Here is a 23,608-nt window from a genome sequence, read left to right as displayed (position 1 = left end):
GAAACATTGAGGACAAATTAGACATATAAATGCGTCTATCAACATCAAGATTGAAGTCTAAAGTGTTAAATAATCATGATTATAAGTTTATGATTCAACACGGTTAGCCATCCATGAACTATCATTATACATGGTTCGAATGCGATTGACTATAATGTATATTCTACTACGTAATTTCAAGTCGATTTTCTCATACGCTTACGTGAAACCCTAACCATTGTTTCATCTAAACTGAGGAGGTTTTCACTTGGTTCCAAATCTACCTTAGCTTGAATCTTAAGCGACCTTCGATCATGAAATTCTTTAAATAGAGAGACTCAAACAACTGGGAAATTCAATCTCTGACACTTTCATATATCTTAGTTGTATGTTAGAGTCTTCCTCTATTAACCAAGGTGTCCTCTGAGAAACATAATTAAGTTAACGACTCAAAGACTTCACTTAGGGATTCGTGAAGCCAGGTCCGACTATCTTTTACCTTGATAGTTCGTGTATCCCGATGTTTCTTTTTTGTTATCGAGGTTTTCGTATCTCTTTCAGGTGAGATAGATAGTAATAAATTTTATTCATCTCAGTGTGATTCCACAAGTTCTTAATTGAACTCGTCGAAGATTCTTCGTGTGAGGTGAACAATAATCTAGGTTGCTCTTCGGGAGTCATAAGTACCGGATTTTGAGGTTTGCTGGACTTTATCTATTGAAAACAGATATCCTCACCTTGATTTCACAATCTAAACGGAAATCAAATAGACTTATATGTTAGTGGAAGATTGGTATCAAAAGCCTTTATTTAGGTTGAAGCAACTCTTAGGATGTAAAGGACGTCAGATAAGGGAATCAATTACATAGTTCCAGGTTCAAGAGACGTAAGGAGCGCGACTTTAACTGAATCACTTGGAGGGTGGATTCGGTCTCAATTACATTCCAGTCCGAAGTTCTGATAGTAAGAGATTCCCTTAACTACACAAGAATTTGATGTGAAAGAATTTCAAACTCAAAGATCACTTGTATCATCTCCCCAAAAACTTGATCTTTGGAATCGCCCAAGTACTCTTACAGTTATATCAGGTTCACAGACTCCTTATCTTGAACTTTCTCATTGTAAGAGAAAGAGATATAAACTTTTTGTACAATTTTGTTCAAGGATCACTAAGTTAGTCTACTTGGAACTGCATTAAGGTTTTGTCTATATAGGTTGTCGAACAAAAAAGTTGGTGGTGTACTTGGTACCCCTCGTTTTCACTATCAATTAATCACCATGGGTAAAATTCAAAGCATTGTAAAAACATAAAAACCTAAATCACATATAAAAATATCTAAATTATCAACATAGAGATCTCAAAAAGATGAGAAATCAAAAGATTTGAATCAACTTACACATGGATTTAAAATAAAAAAGATTTGAATATCATTTTAAGACATGAAACAAATAATTCTTCTAATTAAGCTTCAAATCACATTATAACATTTGAATAAACTAAAACATATATTATATAGTGTACAAGAAAGTACACATTCTATATAATCAGAAAATAAAAAAAAAATCAACTACTTTATCAATTAATTGAAGATCAAAGATTCAGCGTCTTAATATAACACAAAGATGAATAAATCAAAAATTTACAATCAAAGATCGAATCGGTTTATTATCATGTACTTAACAAAAACCAAAAACAGACAAACAGAAATCTAAGCGTTACATGAAAATGAGAACCTAAGAAATAACAAAATCAAAATAAAAAACAGTAAAGAAATCAAGAAGATTTAACAAAAGTTGAAACATCGAATCGTATTCATGTCATGCAAAAAAAGTTAATAGTCAAAAACACAAAATCTAAAGAAAAAAGAAAATTCGAACTAGAGATCAAAAATCAGAAACTAATCTGAGATGAAAATATAATGAAGAAAGTTAATTTCTCCAAAATCTCTCTCTCGGCCAAAAAGCAGCAAGCTTTAGGTCTAATTCAGGCCCGAGGCAAATTTGTATAGGATTGAATCTCAGAGATTCTCGCACATCTGAAGTTTTTCGAGAAAAGGTCGTGCTAATCTCCTGTTGACTGACTTTGGTTTGTCTTTCGCGTTTCATCCATCATGAGGTAAGGGCCCAGGGCAAGAGAATTCACAGAAATGACCTATCATGTTAGAAGGGATGAAATTAATTGGAGCTAGAGCTACTACTATTGCCCTAGCAGGTGCAACCATTGGTATTGGAAACCTCCCTCCCTCCTAGTTTAAAATCTCAAACCCGAAATAAAATCAACTCAAAAACCTCTATTTATATATGATATCTCTGTAAGAGTAGTTTTGGTATTAAGAAAATATGACAATCATTGAATCGTGTAGGCTTTGGGCACTCGTCCAAAATATGAGAACTTTTTTGATGGGGGGCATTTTTTGAAGGGGGCATGAGGGACAAATGATATGTTGACACATGTATTTGATATAATTGATTTCCATGAATTCTGTTTCAAAAAATACCAACACTAGTTAAGAAAACAAGTTTTTTCTCCAAAAATATACTTTTTTTTTATATTTTTGGAAAAAGAATTCATTAATGTCAAAAATATGTGTCAACATGTCATTTGTCCCCCATGTGCCCTTCAAAAAATGCCCCATCAAAAATTTATGGACCAAGCCGCCTACATGAGTATTATTTGGATTAGCCAGTTATGGGCTTTGGAAGGAGGACTAGGACGTGGAAAAAGGGGACTAAATGTTAATTTCCACTTTTTTTAATTGGTTGTGTTGTGTCTTGGTTGGACAAAGCGTTGACATGATGCAAGGCACAGATGTCCATGGTGTGAACCTTTTGAGTATTCATTTACAAAGACCAATACTTTTTGGCTGAGGATTTCTCTATTAAAGAACGATTTTTTGGGACCATGGTTTTATTTTGGGTAAAGACATTAGAAGTAATTCTAGGTCACCCCATATCTAGTTATTTATTTAATATCTAATCTATCCTCTTAATTAATTTAGGTTATGATTAGTGAAATGATTTAGTTAAAAACAATTAGTGAGATTAAATTAAAAGATGGGTTTATTATTAGTTGAGTAGAATTATTGTGAGAGTAGAGTTAGAGAAGATGAAGGACAAAAACATGGAAAATAAAAGTTTTTTCCAATTCACCCCCTTTGAGTATTCAAGTGATGAAAACTCGTCTGATTCTTCATCTCCATCCTCTCCTAGAATATTTGTTAATCTTCAAAATGATCCGGATTTGGCTTATTTCTTAGATGGTGATTGTATTCTTCCCCAAAATGAAACTCAAGATGAAAATGATGGATTTTATCAACCACAACCGGAGGAAGAGTATTTGGGTGAACATGTATGCTCCAAACTTAGATAATGTATGTTGAATTGGTAAAAACTTCCCCAAAAATGTAAATTTTTGAACTGGATTTTGCACAGTTCGGTTACATTATATGAAGAACATGTAACCGAACTGTTCTGAAGGTGTAGTTCGGTTGCCTCGTGAGATGAATAAGTCACCGAACTCATTTGAAGATGTAGTTCAGTTACTTTATCCAAACACGCAGGTTACCGAACTCCACATTAATGGAAGTTCTGAGATGCAGTGTTATGTTCGGTTGGTTTGCAACTAACCGAACTTTACGTAAAAATAAAGTATAACCAAGTGTATACAGTTCGGTTGGTTCGCAAACGGCATGTACCAACTGTCTAACCGAACTATGTTTAATAAGTTCGGTAGTGTGGGTACTAGAAATTTTGGGAAGAATCAAACAGTTCGGTTACACGGATTTTTTCCCTATTTTTGGTAATATGGCTATAGTTCGGTTACATGACAGTTCAACAATTTTTTTGCGAAACAACCGAACTCACGAGTTCGGTAACCTAGTTTTCAATCCTATAAAACTGAACTGTTCTTCGTGTTCTTCGTTTCATGGAGTTCGGTTAAGAAACTAGGGCAACAATAAAAGACGCTTTAACCGAAATAAACATTGTAACTTCAATTTGAACCCTATTTTGATGATTTCTAATCAATTGAATCGATGAAAATCAAATTAATATAAATGGGTTTCTTGGGAAATACCTGCGAATCGGTCCCATGGAAGAATCAAGCTTCTTACTGCGTCTATTATACTGGATTATGGATTCACTTGGCTCTTCCACTTCTTTATGAATCTCAAAATCACTTGGCTGATTTGCTAGATGTCCTAATGGGGGACCTGTTCCTGGGAGTCTTTTGGTTTTCTTTCGAAGAACCATTCTTATAGTCGATTGATTAATCGACGATGAAAATTTTATAAATCGACGATTAATCGATGAAGACGATGTTGAAAGGAAGAAGAAGAAGAAGAAGAAGAAGAAGAAGACTTTTTCTTTGTGCGGCGGTAGGGTAGTCTGATTTTGGTTTTTGTTAATAGATTAGATTAGGTTTTTATATATTTTGATAGTTATTAGTTTAGTTATAATCTCAATTAGGGTTAGGGGGGCAAATTAGTAATGTCTACACTTTAGGACATCCCTTATAAGTATAGGGTAGATGACCTTATAAAACAATGGTTCCCAAAAAAACCATGGTCCCAAAAAAATCGTTCCTATTAAACTAGTTTTATGTACTAGTATATGATTTCTGGGAGTGCATTTCTCTGAAATATCTAAGAGTTGTTAGAATGGGCATCTTCAAATATATCCAGATGGGCTTTTAAAGGACTACAAATGCAAGGTCAATGGACATTTAAGGTAGCACATTATGCTCCTCTAATTAGTTTATTGGTGGTTGACTCACAAATGGTTTCCTTAGTCGGAAGAACTTGGAGCTTGAAGACTAGTGATATTTTGCTTTTGAAAAAGAATGCTTCAAATTATGATCCACAAGAAAACTAGTGCATCACCAACAATCATAAACAGAAGATCAAATTTATTTGAATCAAACCCGTATGTTTATTCAGTAATGAAAGACATAAATGTTATATTCAATAACAGCATCACCACTAGTAACATTCACTTTCTGAGTCCGAACTTGAACATACCCACGAGCAAATCGGAACAGTCCGGCACCACCAACAATCGGCATCTCACGGACTTTTTCCGATAGTAACGCATCTCTTCCCATGATACTTATAGTACTACCGTTGTATTCACCAACCATGAAAGCAAAATTCATGTTCACCAACATAGCCAATTCATTTATTCCAGCTGATGCATAAAAACCCTGAGCTCGCCCGATAAGTTTGGAACTCAATTCCGGTCCTTCGGTTAACGGATCATCCATCATTACAACACCTCCGAAAAAAGTTGAGGAGTTTCTTGTTGTAGGCGCACTTGCAACTTCGATTGCAGTAGGATTAGGACCGGAGACAATATCATGCCTGTACATGAGAAAATGGCTCAGTTTTTCCTTTTTGAGTCCTAACTCTGTTGGATTTAGAACTCTACCAAAAGTTTGCAATTCTCCATCTACTGCAACAAGAATACAGTTGATGCAAAGGATTGCAAAGAGTAGGGACAGAGTTGCAAGTGAAAGAGCACTCTTAGAATGGATTTTAGCCATGAAAAAACTGATAATTAAGGAGGACTATCTGAGATATTAGCTAGAGATCTAGGAATATATGCTGTGGAATGAAAATTGAGGGGATGATTATAAGGATTTCTTAATCAGGAGATATTATTCTTTACAAGATGAAAAGACAATAGGGTGGGTGGGGATAATATCAACTTTTGACCGTTTGGCAAGTCTAAACTATTGGGGCCAGAAAATGACTAGTCAACCCTGTAGTAGGTGATATTTTTGTCCACAATATTGATACATCTATCTATCGAAAGAAATCTGGAAAAAAATGGTGAACTCATTTTCAACAGGTGACACACACCAAACAATTAACATTACTCGTACATTTTATTGAATTTAATACTCCCTCCATTTTTAGAAAAACGAAATAACATTTTTCTAGAACGAGATAGTATCCTTTTGAGACGGTAGCGAGAAAATTAAAATGGATGATCTTCAGTAATGAAATACATAGATGTTGTATTCTATAGTAGTATCACCACTAGTAGAATTCATATGATGAGTTCGGAGTTGAACATAACCACGAGCAAATCGGAATAGTCCGCTACCACCAATGATCGGCATTTCTCTAACTCCCGGCGATAATGTTTTATCTCTTCCCATGATACTTAAAGTACTTCCATTGTATTTGCCAACTATAAAAGCTAAATTCATATTCACTAGTGTAGCCGCTTCATGTATTCCAGCCGATGCATAAAATCCCTGAGCTCGCCCAATGAGTCTCGAGCTCAATTCCGGCCCTTCTGTTAAGGCATCATCTATCATTACAACACCTCCAAAATAATTGTTGGATTTGCTTGTTGTAGGTGCCTTTGCAACTACAACTGCTGTAGGCCTGGAGCCAGCAACAACATCGTGCCAATACATGTGAAAATGACTGAGTTTTTGCTTTTTGAGTCCTAGCTTTGGTAAACTGAGAACTCTACCGAAAGTTTGAGATTTCCCATCTACTGCAAGAATGTTGTTGATGAGAAACATCGCACAGATGGAGAGAGATATTAACAAGAGAGAACTTTTGGGGTTATATTCAGCCATGGCACTGAAAATTAACAAGGAACTGAATGAGAGTTTTAGCTACGAAAAATTGAAGTGCGGATACAAAGATTTTTGGCGAGTACTTATAGACATCTTTTCAGACAACTCTTATCCTGATATTCTTTCTTTTTCATTTTTGTTCTGTAAAGAAAAGCAAATACATCATTAAAGAGAAAAGAAAGCAATAAATAAATAAAAAGGCAGTCATAACTCATATGGTCTCCGAGACTGAAGAGTCAAGTACTCAAGTTCGCATGCACCATGAAAGTAATGGCAACGTGGTATTGTTCTGCTTCACCACGGGCCCTTGGTAAATATCCGCATTTACCTGATGGGGTACTCACGAAAGGGAGAATGTTTTCAGAATGAGTTAATATAGGATAACAGGAGTAACATTGTTGATCTGTTGGTAGGGAGGTGAAGTAGTAATTTAACACTTAACGGCAAAAAGATGCCATTTAATGGAAATAAAATCACAAGAAATGACAGATGAATCGGACGTTTCATTTTCTTTTGTTAAATCCAGATAGCAAGATGTCATTCAAGTGAATGCAAAAGCCATACGGATGCAATAGGCAGATTGAGTGTCATCTAAAGTAGATGCGTGCCGGCCCGTTACTGCCCGGCCCACGAAGTCACGTGCTGGGTTGGGCTGTGCCAGAGATTCAGACGTGCTGTGCTAAATGGCGTGCCGTGCTGTGCTGTGCCAGAAAAATAAACGTGCTGTGCCGTGCTGGGCTGTGCAAACACACTTACTTTATGTTCTCCAAAATGAATATTTTTGAGATATTTTAGTTAGTACATGTATTATTATTAAAATAAATTAGCATAACAAAAATAAAATGTCATAAATCGGCTAAAACAATGATTTTTTTTTGTGAATAAGCATCAAATGTGATGTATTGTGTAGCATTTTACGCATGACGTGGCGTGATTTCTTCGCGTGCTGTGCTGTGTCGGTGTGCCTCTTTGTCTGGCACAACACAACACATTAAACAAACGTGTTGTGCCCGTGCTGGGCTGGTCACGTGCTATGCCGTGCTGTGCTCGAATTTTAACGTGCTGTGCTGTGCCTTAAACGTGCTGGCCCGTCCCAATTTACACCTCTAATCTAAAGAGTAAAGAAAGATAACCAGTGACGGAACTAAGAACTAGAAATTGAATGTGGGAGGAGCTTAAAAGCTTATTGGGCTCGTTTATTTATTTTATTTATTTGTTTAAAATTGTGAAAACTACAGGGAAACCCAATTTTTGATTTTTCTCCACGGTGAAACCCACAGGCGTAGAAGTTGACGCGCGCATCCAATTTCGGAGAAAAAAATTCTCCTAAACCCATGGTTTATAAGATTAGGTTTCGGTTTTTTTTTTTTTTTTGTTCTTATTCAATTTCTTCTTTCACCATGTTCCTGATAAACCCTCTCTATTTCACTATACTCATCACCACCACCCTCAGAATCATAATCCCCATTCCCGTTCTCCTCCTCATACTCTAATTCTTCTTGTGATCTACCAAAAGCTTCAGAATCATCTTCCTCGTTCTCCTCCTCCCCATCTTCTAGTTCTTTTTCTGATCTACCAGAAACTGATGTTGTTTCTGTAGCTCCCAATTCTGCGGCTTCCTCCATTAGAGTATCCTCAACCTCCTGTTGTTGTTGATTAATACTTGTTGAATCGATATGTGCTTGTAACGATGATGCTGGTGATTCCGACGAACCAGAAACTGATGTTGTTGCTGGTGTTGTTGATGTAGCCTCCAATTCCGCGTCTTCCTCCATTAGAGTATCCTCCTCGTCCTCCTGTTGTTGTTGATTAGTACTTGGTGAATTCATATGTGTTTGTAACGGCGATGCTGGTGATGCTGACGAAGAATCAGGTTTAGATGAGTCTTCCGAGGAATTGGGAGACCTATGTGAAGGCCAAAGGACACAGTTTGATCAAGAGGATATTTTGTTTCAGAAGACGCCATTGCGGTACTAGTAGCAGTAGTAGTTTTAACGTTATTATTAGAAGAGAATAAACAGAATTTTGTGGCATCATCGCCATTATCATACTCTTCGGATCTACTGCTTATTTTCTTCTCCATCTCATTATTACTACCGTTATAAACAGTACTCTCGTAATCTTCCAACTCCATAGCACTGCAGGATGCGTAGTTAAAATCTTGATCACGATGACTACCATTTCTACCTGTTGAGCCTAAGCAGCTCAAGAAGGGAAGAGCTTCTCTAAGAGGTGGAGATGAGGGCGGTGTGGATAAACATGAAGCAGATCTATCATAATTATGGCGATATTATTGTAAGATAGAACTGTTGTTAGTGATGCTCGATGCTGCGTATAAGTGATGTGGATAATGATAATTAGGAGGAGGAATAAGATAACTAGAGGATGAAGGTGTAGGTGAATAGTGTTGCTGGAGTTGATGATCATTGTTAAGAAAAGATAATCAAGGAGAAGAAAACCAATTGGAGAGTGGTGGTTTTTGACCAAGATTTATGCTTAGAAGATGGAGGCAGTGGCGATTAGTGAAGATGAGGCAATGATGATAAGTGAAGTTAGGGTTGGTATTGCAGGAGATGGTGAATGGTTGCAGTGTAGTTCTTTAGTGTTTTGTTGTGGTTGCAATGAGAGTATAGGGGAGCTGAAATTGAGCTAAAAGGATGCTGCAGTGGCAAGGCAAAGGAGATGGAAGTGCAAATGGGTTTGGTGTGCGTGTGACGTGCATTTAAAACAAAATGGAGGTGTCAATAGTGATGCATAAAAGGTTATGCATCTACAAAATTTGTTGCATAACTTGTTATGCATTCTCGAAATTGGTTGCATAACGCGTTCTGCAGCTTTTTTGTTTTGCATAACTTGTTATGCAGTCCAGAAAACGGTTGCATAACACGTTATGCAGCTACTTTTTTCTTAGTATTGAAACCAACAGAAAATAAGGTTGCATAACTTGTCATGCACCTACACTAATATCTACATAACATGTTATGTAGTCGTGAAAATGGATGCATAACCTGTTATGCATCCAAAAATATGACTGTATAATGCATTATTCATCGAGAAAATTGTTGCACAATCTTTTATGCATCGAGAAAATAGATGCATAACCTGATATGCATCCGTAAATATGGATGCATACTACATTATGCATCAATTTTTTTATGTACGCATTAAAATCAACCAAAACAATGGTTACATAAATTGTTATAGATGCATAACTTTGTTATCCAAATGCATAATTTGTTATGCAGTGGAGAAAATGGTTGCATAATTCGTTATGCGTCTGCAGAATGTGTTATGCATCTTTTTTGGTGGCTGCATAATGGTTATGCATCAAGTTTTCGAAAAAAATCCTAAAATGATGATCACCTCCGATTTTTTCGTGAAAAACAAAAATTTGATATTCTTGTTTGTACTCGTTGCGTAGCTCTCTTAAAAAGATTTCCAACGATATAAAATTTGTAAAATTCCAAGACGCGTATTTTTAGATATGTTATATCTAAATTGCGTTGCCAATTATACCCCTGATGCATAACCCGTCATGCGGATGCATAATCCGTTATGCATACATTTTTAATAATTTCATATAATTATGGGTGTCACGGAACTAAAAATTAATTGTGGGCCTGACAATGAGAATATTATTTTTTTGGGCCTGCGCCTAATTTTCCCTTTAAAATGAACGATTTTTTGGGGACCATGGTTTTTTTGGGGGGACCATGGTTTTATTTTGGGTAAAGACATTAGAAGTAAATCTAGGTCACCCCTTATCTAGATATTTATATTAATACCTAAATTACCCTCCTGATTAATTTTGGGTGATGATTAGTTAGTGTTAATAATAGTTAGTGTAATGATTAGTGAGATGATTAAGTTAAAGATAATTAGTGAGATTAAACAATCAGATGGTTTTTTTTTTTTAAAGAAGTAGAATTATTGAGAGAGTAAAGTTAGAGAAGATGAAGAAGGAAAACATGAAAAACGATGGATTTTACCAACCACAACCGGAGGAAGGGTATTTGGGTACCCAGGTAGGCTTCAAACTTAGATAATGTTGGTTGAATTGCTCCAAACTTTCAAAAAAAATGAAATTTTTTATGAAGATTTGGGCCAGGTCGGTTACCATATGTCAAGAACATGTAACTGAACACATCTGAAAGTGTAGTTCGGTTACGTTTTCCAAACACGCAGGTTATCGAACTCGCTCGTTAATGGAGGTTTTGGTCGTACAGTGTAATATTCGGTTACCTAGGATAAAATGGTAGGTAACCGAACTTTGAACTTAACAATTTATTTGGGTACATCTTGTGTGTTCGGTTAGTTCGCAAACTTCAACGTAACCAAGTTCCCAATCGAACTACAGGTTAAAAGTAACCTAGTGTTAGAAGTTCGGTTGGTTCGCAAACTTCAACATATTTTGCGAATCAACCGAACTGGGCTTATATATGCATATATGCAATTAGGAAAACGTTCGGTTACTACAAAATTTATTTCTTGGCGAATTAAGTAGAGTTCGGTTACGAAGTTTCAAAGGTAGAGTTCGGTTACAAAGAAAACTTAACATTTTTGCGAACGAACCGAACTTGTGGACTTCTCATTATTTTCGTAAACTAAAGTTCGGTGATATCCTTATTTTGCGAAGGAACCGAACTCATGGACTTGTGTTGTTCTAATACAAGGAGTTCGGTTAAAAGTATTTTTTTGCGAATCAACCGAACTCTGAGTTCGGTTAAGAAAAAATTAATTCTTGATAACCGAACTTTTCTCTGGAAAAAAAACCCTCCATTAAACCTCTCTGCAACTTCCGTTTTCAACTCATTTTAATGATTACTTCTCATTTATTCAACCAAAAACGAATGACAAGTAATGGGTTTGTGAGAATATCTTTGTTAATGTTTTAAATTAAGCTATATATATATAGTGGTGGTGGCGGTTGGTGGTGGTGATAATCGGAGATGGTGGTGGTGGTAATCGGCGGTGGTGGTGGTGGTGATAATCGGAGATGGTGGTGGTGTTAATCGGCGGCGGTGATGGTGGTAATCGGTGGTTGTTGTTGGTGGTGATGGTAATCGGCGATGGTGGAAGGTGGTGGTGGGAGGAGGTGGCGGTTATATATATATATAGGTGGTTATTGGGTTGGTTTTAAATTAAATTAGGTTAAGAATAGGTTAGTCATTTCAATACTTTAGGACACCCCTTATAACTATAGGATAGGTGGTCTAATAGGACCATGGTCCAAAAAAAAACCATGGTCCCAAAAAATCGTTCTTTAAAATTTGCACTGCGCTTAAGCCTATTTTTCATGCATGTTTCCTCACCCAAACTGAAATTACTAAATCAAATGATTTTTGGGTTTTTGGGGTGGTTTCCTCACACACTGTGAGTGACTCCTCCCATGATGAGCCACACTAGTTCATCTACTCCTTCCCATATATACTCTCTAGTAAATCCAAAACATCTCCTTCATGTTTCTAAAGAAACATGACAAGTGGAACCGGAATCAATTTTCTAGTCTAAACTTAACTCAGAACCGGTTCATCACTCGAGTTAGATATTTTCTTCCTTTGTGGAGTTAGATATTTTGTCATTGACACTTGGTTAAAACGTGTCACCCTCATTATTGACACTTGTCTATTCACTTCAGGACCAAAAGTTCAGTTCAATAAATAAATACTTAATGAAGAAGAATCAAAATCTAACCTCCACGAGAAAAGAGAAAAAAAGGTTCAAGGTACAACCACTGTACCACCTGACCTTTTAAACCATGGATTCATCAAATCTTGGCCAACAAAACAAACTCCATGATCAAACCTCACATCACGATCAACCAACACTAGAAAAGCAGCAATCAACATCAAATATATTTTCACTTACGCTTGATGAATTTCAGCAGAACATGGTCAGCAACAAGAATTTGGGGTCAATGAATATGGATGAGTTTCTTAATAGTATTTGTAATGTAGAAGACAACCACAACAACAATGAAGATGGTAATAATCTCTTTATAAACCCATCAACAGATTCCAAAGTTCTTCCTCCTACACTTTCTCTAAAGACTGTTGATGAAGTTTGGTCTGAAATTTACCCTACAGTACCACCACCAAGTGGTGGTAATCCTGTAGTAAATGACAATATTACTCAACGTCAAACAACGTTTGGTGAGATGACACTTGAAGATTTTTTAGTCAAAGCAGGGGTAGTTCGGGAAGGAAATACAAATAATAAATCTGGATCTTCATCAAATTCGGTCGAGAATCAATTACGGGTAGAACCGGGGCAGCTAAATTTCCCGAAATTTGATAGACAGCAACCCGTCCTGATGGGTCATGGAGGTGGGAATTCTGTTAATTTGGGCAGTGTTAATGGTGGTGGATTTGTACCGGCTGTAGGGGATATGCCTAATTCAGGTATGTATATCGGTGTTAGTGGGAGTAGAGTTGGTAAAGACGTCGAGTATGGTGCAGGTCAGATGTTGCACCGAGCTACACCTGGTCGTGCAGGAGCTTATTACAGTAATCAGGGGGATCAGAGTCGGGCCGAGTTGGAGATGGGACGTGGGACGTGGAGAGGGAGGAAGAGATGTAGAAGTAGTAAGGCCACGGAGGACGACGATGGTGCCGGTCCGGTTGAGAAGGTTGTTGAGCGGAGACAAAGGCGAATGATTAAGAACCGAGAAGCTGCTTCCCGATCCCGAGCTCGGAAACAGGTGCATGTCTTTAGAATTGTTGTTTTTCGTCGACGACGCGCTCTGTAGATTTGTAGAGATGATTTATGTTTAATGCAGGCATATACGGTGGAGCTAGAAGCTGCACTAGACCAGCTCAAGGAAGAGAATGCACGTCTCAACCAAACTCTGGTACACACTTATTGCTCTTTTTCTCTTTGAAGCCTCTTTAAATGTAATGAAAACTTTCTATTGATGTTATTTTCTATTAATTGGTTGCCCCCCGGACCAAAGGCTTAACAGAAAAGATGTTCTCTCTGATTTTTGGTTCAAATGAATTTTTTTTTCCCATCAGATGGCCGGTTATATTGGGTTTTGCATGCAGGTACGAGAAATGAAAGGTTTGAAAGGTAAACATTTTGGGAAGGCGCAGGCAACGACACCAACCGCGAAATTGAAAATGTTGGGCAGGATGTGGAGCTTGCCACTGATTAGTTACTTGACTAAATAATTATTAGATTTTTAAGTGAGTGAATTTAGTGGTGAATTAAGGCGTATACATGGTGAACTGATCTAAGGTTGAAATTGCAAACCAGGTCATTGCTACGGACTCATCCCGGTACTAGTTAATTAATTTAGATTATCAATGATCTAGGATGAAATTGCAACACAAATCATTGATACCTGTATTAGTTGATTTAATAATGTAGGTGTTTTCTAGAGTTCATAAATGTAGATCACGTAAGTGTTGAGTAATGTTTGTAGTTGTAACTTGTAAGACAGCGCTGTTGTGTTATTTGTTCCTTGACATTTTATATTATTCCTACTGTGGTTGGTGGTTTTTAATCAAGGGTCACAGCTGTTGCAAAAGCATATGCATATGCATATGCATGTAAGAAAAAGCATTTGCCTAGCTAGTGAAGCCTGGAAGGTTAGATCCATAGGGCAAAAATAAAAAAAAGAAAAGAAAAAGAAACACGTTGCTGAACTGCCTTGACCCAAAACTGAAATATGCCTCGTGGGGCATTCCATCACTCTTGTCTTGCCCCGGCTGTGAATTCCTGCCACAGGTTTGACAGGTTTCTTTTCTGCTGCTAAGTGCAAACAGCTTGTTGGATGCTTAAGTATAATCCAACGGCCTTCACCTGTCACAGTTTTCCTTCCACGCGGTGACAGGTGCCCAAGAATGAAGAAACAAAAATCAATAAAACCCTGAGCTTAATTGTTAGCTGTATATTTGGTTTAGTCTTCTACGTTTACTAGGTTTCCCAGTTTAATAGTTCTTTGGATTTAAATTCACCATTATCAGAACGAAAAGTTTGTAGCTGGGGAATGAATTTAACATGGTTTCCAGAAGATATGCTCAAAATCCAGTGTTCCACGAGCGGACTAAGCACATCGAAATCGATTGTTATTTTGTACGGGAAAAACTGCTCAACGGCTTAATTAAACTAACACATCTACAGTCACATCTACAGTCTTCGTAACAGCTTGCAGATTTATTCACCAAATCTTTAGGAGTCAAGCAATTTCAACATTTGGTTAGCAAGTTGGGTATTCGATCCGGATCTACTCCTCCAACTTGTGGGGGGTGTTAGCGGTATATTTGGTTTAGTCTTCTAGGTTTACTAGGTTTCCCAGTTTAATAGTTCTTTTCTAGTTTTAGTCTTACGTAAATATAGCCAATCGTATTCCTAGAATATCTCTATTAGTTATAACTTATTAGTTAATCCCAATGTAATCTGAATCACTTTATATATCAATGATAAGGAACAAAATATTCACAGTTGTGAAACAATATACACCGTCTCTTAAAACTCTCTAAATCTCTTTATTAATACCAAAATCAGCCCAAAAAGGAAAAACCCTAAATCTGCAAAAACCCTCTACGCAGTAAGGTCACCACCATTCTTTAATCGTATTCTCAGCAGTCTCCGAAACCCAAAAAGGAAAAAAACCCTAAATTTGCAAAAACCCTGTACGCAGTAAGATCACCACCATTCTTTAATCGTATTCTCAGCAGTCTTCGAAATCACCACCAGCTTCTTTAGTCTTATTCTCAGCAGCCTTCGAAATCAACTTAGCTTTAGAAAACAGAGACCCAGACATTAAGTGGGTGGCGCCACAAGGTGCAGGTAGATTTTAGCATATGTTTATTGATTATTCAAAAGTTTATTGATTATGAAGTGGGTGGCACAATGAGTTCATGCTCCAAAGCGAATGGTGATGATTTACCACCTGATGTCTTATACGAGATCTTCATTCGTCTTCCACTAAAACAGCTATATGAATTCAGGTGCGTTTCGAAGCTTTGGAACTCTCTTTTATCCAACCCATCTTTCGTGCGCAAGCACAAAGTATTCAAACCGTGGACCATCGTTTACGACCGCGATGAGTTTTCTTCAAGATACCCTCAACAAGTCTTTCAAACCTACTCTCCCAACCTTCACAACAACTTCATAAACGATCATGACGGGTTTTCCTTTCAATTCCTATTAAAATTAGATGGTTCACACGCACTCATTAGCAAGTGCGAAAAACAAAGGGAAAGTGATAACATGGTGGCTCCCAAAGTACAACTTTTAGCTTCATGTGTCAATGGTCTAGTTCTTTACATGTTGTGCCCCAGTATAGAACTCTTTATAAATGGTAACTTGACGTTGAATGTGTGTAATCCTCTCACCAAACAATGTGTCTCACTTCCTCCTCGCCCAAGTTCTCTATACTGGGATTTTGTTAGTTTAGTATCTGAATCCTCAGTTACTAGTAACTATAAGGTGGTTTGTTCATATACAGCTAGCCGTAACAACATTACCACCTTGGAGATATTTTCTTCCGATACGGGTGAGTGGAGATCGTACCTTACGTATGAAGTTGACAAGTACAAACCGATTCGTTCAGGTTTTCATTCAAATATGGTTATCTGCAGTGGAGTCTTGTATTGGACTGATAACCTGTACAGAACAAATATAAGTGATGAGTCTGATGATGCTGATTATGAGCTGGGCGTCACAGCTTGCAATCTCGAGAACAAAGAAATTCCAAAGGATACTATATGGTTAATTCACTTGCCTGAGGATATTAAACGTCCCGCTGGTGGTTTTTTTGGGGTGTCAGAAGGGTCCATCTACTATGGAAATGTTATTCACACGACAAGTAATTTGCGGGGTTTTCTCAGTGTCTGGCTGCTTGAGGACTACTCTAATGGAGGATGGGGTTGGCAATCGGTTCACAAGAATGTTGAAATGAAGATTCATCACATAAACCCATATTTCGATGATTTTCTATTTAAATTTTTCTGCTATCTCCATCCGGAGGATCGAAATGTTATTATCGTTGTTGAAACACGTTTCTGTTTGGCCTACGACATCAGTACTCGAACTTACGAAGTTCTTCGTGCTTCACCTATTCCATCTTCTCTGGTACATACTTATCCTAGCTTTCTTCCACCGCTTTTGATTACACCAAAGCCAACAAGAATTCCTTTATTGTTACCCTCTCTGGAAGAATAATTACGAAGTTAGTTAGTAATCTTTTGCTGCATTATTTTTCTAATTTTTTAATTCTTTTAATGAATGAATAGTTAGTAGTACGATCTCTTGTTTCTTAATAGAAACCAATCGAAGGAGCAACTTATAACTGCTGTAATTTTGAACTTATGAATTGATTGTATGGACATAACATACAAATAGCTAGATCGTTATGGAAGGAGTTGCTAGACATGCACTGCACCACAATCTTTAATGTGTATATATGATTTGGTAGAATTTTTATGGTCAATGTGTAGCTTTGGTTGTTAATTGGTTCTTGAGTTCGACAGTCACTCCAAACGCAAACGCATAAAGAACATACACATACAGTCAATGAGTCAAGTTTACATGTACAGGAATGCATGACAACGAAACTAGTAAAGCTTCGAAGGTTACATATATAGCAGACAGATTTCATAGGCTGATTAATTAACACAAACATCTGCCGTGAGGCCCAAATTTTCAGAATGACCAAAAATAAGCTACTCAAAAAATTGCATCCCGACTCGAAATTGTAACTTTAATACTCCTTTAATATTGGATCCATTTCATTGTGATTTGCACCTGAATGGATCAGCTAGGCCTATCCCGTCCATCCCGGACTATATTTTGGACTGAACTATATTTGTCCCTTTACATTGAACCCTAACTGTGATACCTACAAGCTTACACACAAGGAAAACCTAATATTCTCAGCTTATATATATGAAGGAAACTGTAGTTGCATAAAATCACAAACTACATCCAAAGGCGAAGAAGATAAACTAAAACAAGTAAAGATGCATACTCAAACATGAACACAAGGATATACGTGGTTCGGCATGATTACCTACGTCCACGGGGTGAAAGGATGATTGTTATTACTTCTCGTTTTATGTTACAAAGTGTGCTCTCTTTCTCAAATGAACTATCTCTCCAAATCTCAAGTGTAATGCCTTTCTTCTCTCTCTCTTTCAACCTACCTCTCACTCTCGACAAGCCCTTATATTTATAGGCCATAGTCGAGATACAACGAAGTTTCAGTGTTGGTCACAATACATCATCTCTGTTGTTCCCTATCGGACCTATCTTAGTTACTCGCCCGTCTTTCTAGTGTGGCCGATGGATTTTGGTCCTTGACAGCCTTTCGCCCGAGGCCGAGTCCTTGGTACTTGATTAGGCACGATATCGCCTTTCTTCCTTGTCGTCCCCTTGGTTTTGACCAGTTTCCTTTGTTTGACCGAGTACTCCTTGCTCGTCCGTTACTCCTGTCAGATGATAAGGGTCACGACACATCCGACAACTGTAGGGCCATCACGTCCGACCCACGTGACTCCTTTTTCTTCGCGCCACCTGAATTTATTCTGTGCTTCGCCTTTCTTCATTCCTTGGTGCATCCTAGCCTAGGATCTTGCCACCTAGCCCTGTGGATTATTTACACCTACATTTATGCCCCTTCTTCCGCTCATGTGCTTGGCACGAGGGGAAGAAAATCGTTCTATCTTCCCACGTCCTTGGGCATGCCGTGAATCCCGCCATGCAGTTCCCCACTATCATCCCTTTATGTCTTGTAACCGTTACTGTCGGTCGAGACTCCTCTTCCTATAAATACCTCCATTTACTTTCTCTTTCACTCATTTACAATTTTCAGAGAGTTCAAAAACCAACTTCTTTCCTTCGCTTGATGGTAGAAATCATTCAACTTTATTCATGCCCCCGTGTTTTCATCTGATTATAAAAACCCAAGAACAGACAGGCCCAATATAAATAAAGTCTTAACCGAAACAACACATCATATATCACATATAATCAACTGAGTCTGTTCTTTGCGGTACAATGTACACTACATAACTTCTGGTTTTATGTTTTGCTAGTTTTTGTCGAGTTTTCTTTTCTCCCTTTTACAGTTTCAAAATATAAAAAACCAATAGCGCGTGGAATTTTAGGAGACCATTCCACTCCAATCCAAAGTTGTAAAATCTAAAACGCACAGGAAATTTCATTATAACAAATCTGGTGAAGTACAGTTGTGTGGTGTCGACGTGGGCGTCCACATCATAGTACATAATATATAGTAAAAATTGTACCCTTCAGGTTAATTTCAAAGAAAGAAATAGCAGTAACCTACCGTTTTTGAACACCTTTAAAATTTCTATATCGCGCAATGAGATACAAAAAACATGATTAATTTGTTTTTCTAAATAACATGGTTGAGTTTTGCAGTAACCGGGATGAATAATTTTTGCTTTTAGTGAATCAGAAGACTAAGAAAGTGTACTGCCAACATCTGTTTATTGCCAAACAGAGGCCAAAAAAGTGTTATTTCTATACCAAATCTCTGTAGTATGGGATAAAAAGAAACAACTCGTGAGCTAATCAATGAAATCCACCTTCAAGGGGATGAAGCTTGTTAAGAAGACCAAAGATTAAGCATCTGCATCAACCAATAACAGAAAATAGAAAATTAAGAATACGCAACAACGAAAAACATAAACACCGAGTTTCCCTACACTATCAAAACATTAATATAGCTGATAAAATTGGTTTTCCCCATTGGTTGTATTAAAACATAAGGCCGAAGACCTTCGTTTTTAACGTCACCATGGTATTTCTAAAGTGATATTTTGGTAGATCATGTGAACTGGTTGACCCATGAAATAGTGTAATAGATCATAAGTGGTCCAATTTATATAGGAAAAACAAAAAATAAAATGACAACTTACTAATGGAAGGACTAAAAATTGCTCAGACAAAACCAATCTAAAGGTATCTGATTAAGTCCTCCAGATAATCGGCCATGTTTACAGGTCTCAAATCTTTACCTTCAAAAAATTTCATTATAAAACCGAAACTACAAATAAACAATGTAAGAAAATTAGAACCCTTCTTACAAATAAATTGGAGGTAACACCAATTATTGAACAACCATAAATTGTTATTAGAAGAGGGTTAATTAATTATTTACCAATCATGATCCATTTTAAGCAAATACCAAATACTCGAGTGTGCTTTGACAGCCACCAAAAAATGTAGTGGGCTACACAATATCCGGAAACATTTGATTGTATTCCATTTGATGACTTTGCATTAAAACCATCAACGAATCATCAACAACATATGCTACACTTTTATATAAATAATATAAGAAATCCTTCGTATTATCCTTCATATTTACTTGTAGACTTTGTCTCAGAACTTTTCATAATTGATTATCACTCACCCTATTTGAAAATAAATTATGTGTTTCCAAATTATATAACACGAATCTTTAGAATCAATTAAATAAACACATTTGAACTTAGACGCTACCAGTCAAAAAATATCCTTGCATCATGAAAAAAATTAAACTAAATGTGAAAATACTGAACGCAAATTCAATTCGTCACCAACCTGTAAAATCTATAAATTTCCAAGCCAGCTAAGAGAAACTGGACATGCCACACGTTTATACTCTCGACTGCTTTTTATCTGTTACCTCCAACCACTGAAAGCGCTTTATACCCCCTACAAAGAAGGAAAATAAACATTTTTTTTAAGAAAAAGAATTTAAATAATTAATGGGCCTTGGTTTGTTTGTTTAGATCTCCCTTCCTGCCTTCGTTTTCTCTTTTGGTTTTTCATCCAGTTTGGCTTTGTCCAAGCTTTCTTCCTGTTTTGTTTTTTGCTTTGGTGGTTGGTTGGGTTGCCTCTTTGGCTTTCCCTCATGTTCTAATAAATCTTTCTTTATCGAGCTAAAAAAATAGAAAAAGATAGATTATCAAACGACAAAAGAAGTATATGTAGGTCACAACTGATAAAAACGTTTTTTTTTCGGAAGATTATTTCCATTGTAACGCGGAGAGCCAGCACGTTCAATCTCATCAAAAATACATCAAGCACACACCAACATCTCAGACTAAGATTTGATGAGGAAGATATAGCAAATCCTAGATCCTTTTAATTAAACACATGATCAGCAAAGCATCATATTCCAAATCTGACTCGAAGGTAGTTACATTTCACAATTTTGATAAACTAACAGACTAATTTGAAATGATAAACATAAACAACGATTGATAGATAAACTTACATGTTGTAATGAGATCAAATACTTACTGCATAATTCTTGTAACCTAATTTTTTTTTAAATAGAGATTACTAAAATCGAAATTGTATGAATAACCAAAGCAAAATCAAAGAAATTCAATTCACAATAAAACAATTCAATAATCAAATTAAAACTAAGCCCTAAATTGTTATCCTCTGGCATGATCGATGGCGGAAATACCTGATCAGAATATGAGAAATAAAAACCCTAGTAAACAGATCGTGTAAGGTTTTCCTTCATACATTTATACGTGTAAGTGTCATCATTAGGAAAAAGAGAAACGACTTTGGCCTTCAATGAGAATTAACTCCACAAAGCGATTTGGGTGAGTAAGTGCAAGCACGGCCTTGAAGGGAGGTGATTGAATACTCTTATCTGTAAATCACCGTCCAATTATGGTCAGATTGAATCAGGACCATCCTTTATATATCCAAATTGTAGATATTATTGGATCGATCACAACCGTATTTTATGTGTCTATACTGTGGATAACCGTCGATATGGTAAAACACCATTGTCCCATATAATATATATTTGTTGGAAATTATAGATGTTTCAGTTTGGCCTACAACATTAGTACTTGAACTTACGAAGAACTTCGTGGTTCAACTATTCCATCTTCCATGGTAGATGATCGTCCTTGCTTTCCACCAGCCCATTTGATAACACCAAAGCTAACAAGGATTCCTTTACTGTCACCCTCTCGGGGAGATTAATTACTATACTAATAATCATTTTTCTGCATAGTTTTTCATTTATATTCTTTTTCAATGAACAGATACTTCGTGTGGTTTCTTGTGTTCAGCATAAATTTAGTCTTTATATATTAATTTTTTGTGAAAGTTGATATATTGAAAAGTAAACCAGAAAACTACAGGACGCTATTTAACCTGTTGGCTACCTTTATCTCACTAGCGGAAACTGAGGTATGAGAAATGTACAACACATTATTATCCTCATATAGATGTACATATCATTTGAAAGTACAAACCTGGAATCAAAATCTAAAACAGATCGAATACTCCATTATTGTTTGTGAGAACCTTTGACTTCTTATCTGCTTTGCTAAAACAAATGCTACTTATTGTTACTATTCCTATGATTGAAAGTATAAATAAACCAAAAAATGACTCATATGAGTTAAGTACCCTCTTAGCTTCAGATATTATTGCATGATTTCTCCACTGAATTGTATTTGCATGACCCTGCGCAAAATTAATTACTCCCTTGTGATCTCCTTCGCTATGGAAGTCTTGAGAGGCCATGCTTTCAGCCCACCTTGCTGCCTCAAGCAGCGTCAGTAGAATCGGTACTTCTGCTTCTTCAGAGATGGAGGCATAGATAGTCCAGATCTAGCTTAGATAGTTGTACCTGTTGCAGAACGTAAAATCAGTTCATAACCTGAGAGATTGTTTCCATCAATCATGATGCATCAAAGTTATTCTTATACTTATTTGGTTCAGGTGGGTCCATCTTTTGATTTTATTAGTATTCAAAACTGTATGAGGATTGTTCCTAAATTAGATGTTTGTCCTACTGTTAGTTCAGTAGAAACACTTAGAAGTGATGGGGACCAAAATTTAAAATGTCTCAGCACACTCAAAGACGTCTGTAGACTAGCTAGTTTTTTTATTTTCCCTTTTAAATTCTCATACACCTTTTATTCCATACTATCCAACATTTTGCGGCTATAATTTCAATGAAGTTAGAGTATAGATTCATGAAAGGAAGATCTGAGTTGAGGTTGAAATTCAAACCTGACAAAGGAGAAGCATCCATCGCTGAAATGCAATGTAAATCGATGTTTGCTAGTATTGACCAAGTATTTTCCTAACTGTTAATGCATTTCCATAAAAAGAGCGTGATTCTCTAAGACACATTCAACTTCCAAAAGGCTTTCTATAGTCCAGCAGTAGACTGCGTAATCTGATTAGGTACATTGTTCCAAACATCGAGTTAATTGTAAATTGATCATTTTTAGCTTTAAGCCATCTTAAGATGCTTTATTTTAGTTTCCTATCTGTGTTTGGAAGAAAAAAAATGATATGTAAAATTTTATCTGAAAGAGTTGAAGGAAAGTTATTTCTAACATTTTCTGAATACCACTTTTGTGTGTCTGAGTCAGTTATCTCAAATACAAGTGTTAAGGAATTTAGTTTTGAACCACATAGTTATTCATGAGTCTCATGTAGGCCTGTATCCATTTATGTATCCAAATATTGATCATTTTTTATGAATTCTACTTTTGTGTGTCTGAGTCGATTATCTCAACTACAAGTGTTAAAGAATTTAGTTTTCAACCACAGAGTGATTCAAGAGTCTCATTTAGACCTATATCCATTTATGTATCCAAATATTGATCATTTTTCGATCCCCTGCTTAATGCATTTTCAAATCCAGGTCTTACTGTAATGTTTTTTAGTGTGATAGATTGTGGTTTCTCTAAAATATTTATCTTTTAGAATACTAGACCACATTGCCTTTGGCTGAGAAGCAAATCTCCAAGCTAATTTGGCTATCATAGTCATATTTGTTTTATTGTCTTCTTTGAAGCATCACCCTCCCAATAGCTATTTGGTTTGCACACGAAGTCAAAATATTTCAACTAGCAACATCTATGTTTTTCGTTACCCCACGGTAAGTCTCCCTAGATTGCGTTAATCCTTTTAGTAATCTTTTTGGGAAGTATAAAACAACCCATTTGATAAATTTGCAGATTAGTTAGTATTTATTCAGTACAAACCCACTTGCCTGAGTGAGAGAGATGCCATCAAAAATCATAA

At 36.6% G+C, this 23,608-nt stretch overlaps 5 protein-coding genes across 5 annotated transcripts; 2 read left to right on the top strand and 3 right to left on the bottom strand.

Moving 5' to 3' along the window:
• Positions 1-4,868: 4,868 nt before the first annotated feature.
• On the bottom strand, positions 4,869-5,669 carry LOC113308078 (dirigent protein 22-like). Its single transcript, XM_026556548.1, has one exon. The coding sequence runs from the start codon at positions 5,516-5,518 to the stop codon at positions 4,913-4,915; it is 606 nt and encodes a 201-aa protein (XP_026412333.1). The 5' UTR covers positions 5,519-5,669; the 3' UTR covers positions 4,869-4,912.
• A 147-nt stretch (positions 5,670-5,816) lies between these two features.
• On the bottom strand, positions 5,817-6,615 carry LOC113308079 (dirigent protein 22-like). Its single transcript, XM_026556549.1, has one exon. It carries the CDS (start codon positions 6,569-6,571, stop codon positions 5,972-5,974), a length of 600 nt encoding a protein of 199 aa, XP_026412334.1. The 5' UTR covers positions 6,572-6,615; the 3' UTR covers positions 5,817-5,971.
• Positions 6,616-7,953: 1,338 nt separating this feature from the next.
• On the bottom strand, positions 7,954-8,705 carry LOC113311467 (mitotic apparatus protein p62-like). The gene is made up of 2 exons (XM_026560303.1): positions 8,477-8,705; positions 7,954-8,429 (listed from the first exon to the last, which is right to left on the bottom strand). The coding sequence occupies exons 1-2, from the start codon at positions 8,703-8,705 to the stop codon at positions 7,954-7,956; spliced, it is 705 nt and encodes a 234-aa protein (XP_026416088.1).
• A 3,624-nt stretch (positions 8,706-12,329) lies between these two features.
• LOC113311466 (protein ABSCISIC ACID-INSENSITIVE 5-like) lies at positions 12,330-13,820 on the top strand. Its single transcript, XM_026560302.1, has 3 exons — positions 12,330-13,271; positions 13,350-13,421; positions 13,615-13,820. The coding sequence occupies exons 1-3, from the start codon at positions 12,330-12,332 to the stop codon at positions 13,738-13,740; spliced, it is 1,140 nt and encodes a 379-aa protein (XP_026416087.1). The 3' UTR covers positions 13,741-13,820.
• Positions 13,821-15,427: 1,607 nt separating this feature from the next.
• Positions 15,428-16,741, top strand: LOC113311464 (putative F-box protein At3g28280). The gene has a single exon (XM_026560301.1). The coding sequence runs from the start codon at positions 15,428-15,430 to the stop codon at positions 16,739-16,741; it is 1,314 nt and encodes a 437-aa protein (XP_026416086.1).
• Positions 16,742-23,608: the final 6,867 nt, after the last annotated feature.

This window comes from Papaver somniferum, chromosome 9 (assembly GCF_003573695.1).
Source record: "Papaver somniferum cultivar HN1 chromosome 9, ASM357369v1, whole genome shotgun sequence".
NCBI lineage: Eukaryota > Viridiplantae > Streptophyta > Magnoliopsida > Ranunculales > Papaveraceae > Papaver > Papaver somniferum.
The sequence above is the reverse complement of the archived record's forward strand: the minus strand, read 5'-3'. Positions and strand labels throughout refer to the sequence as shown.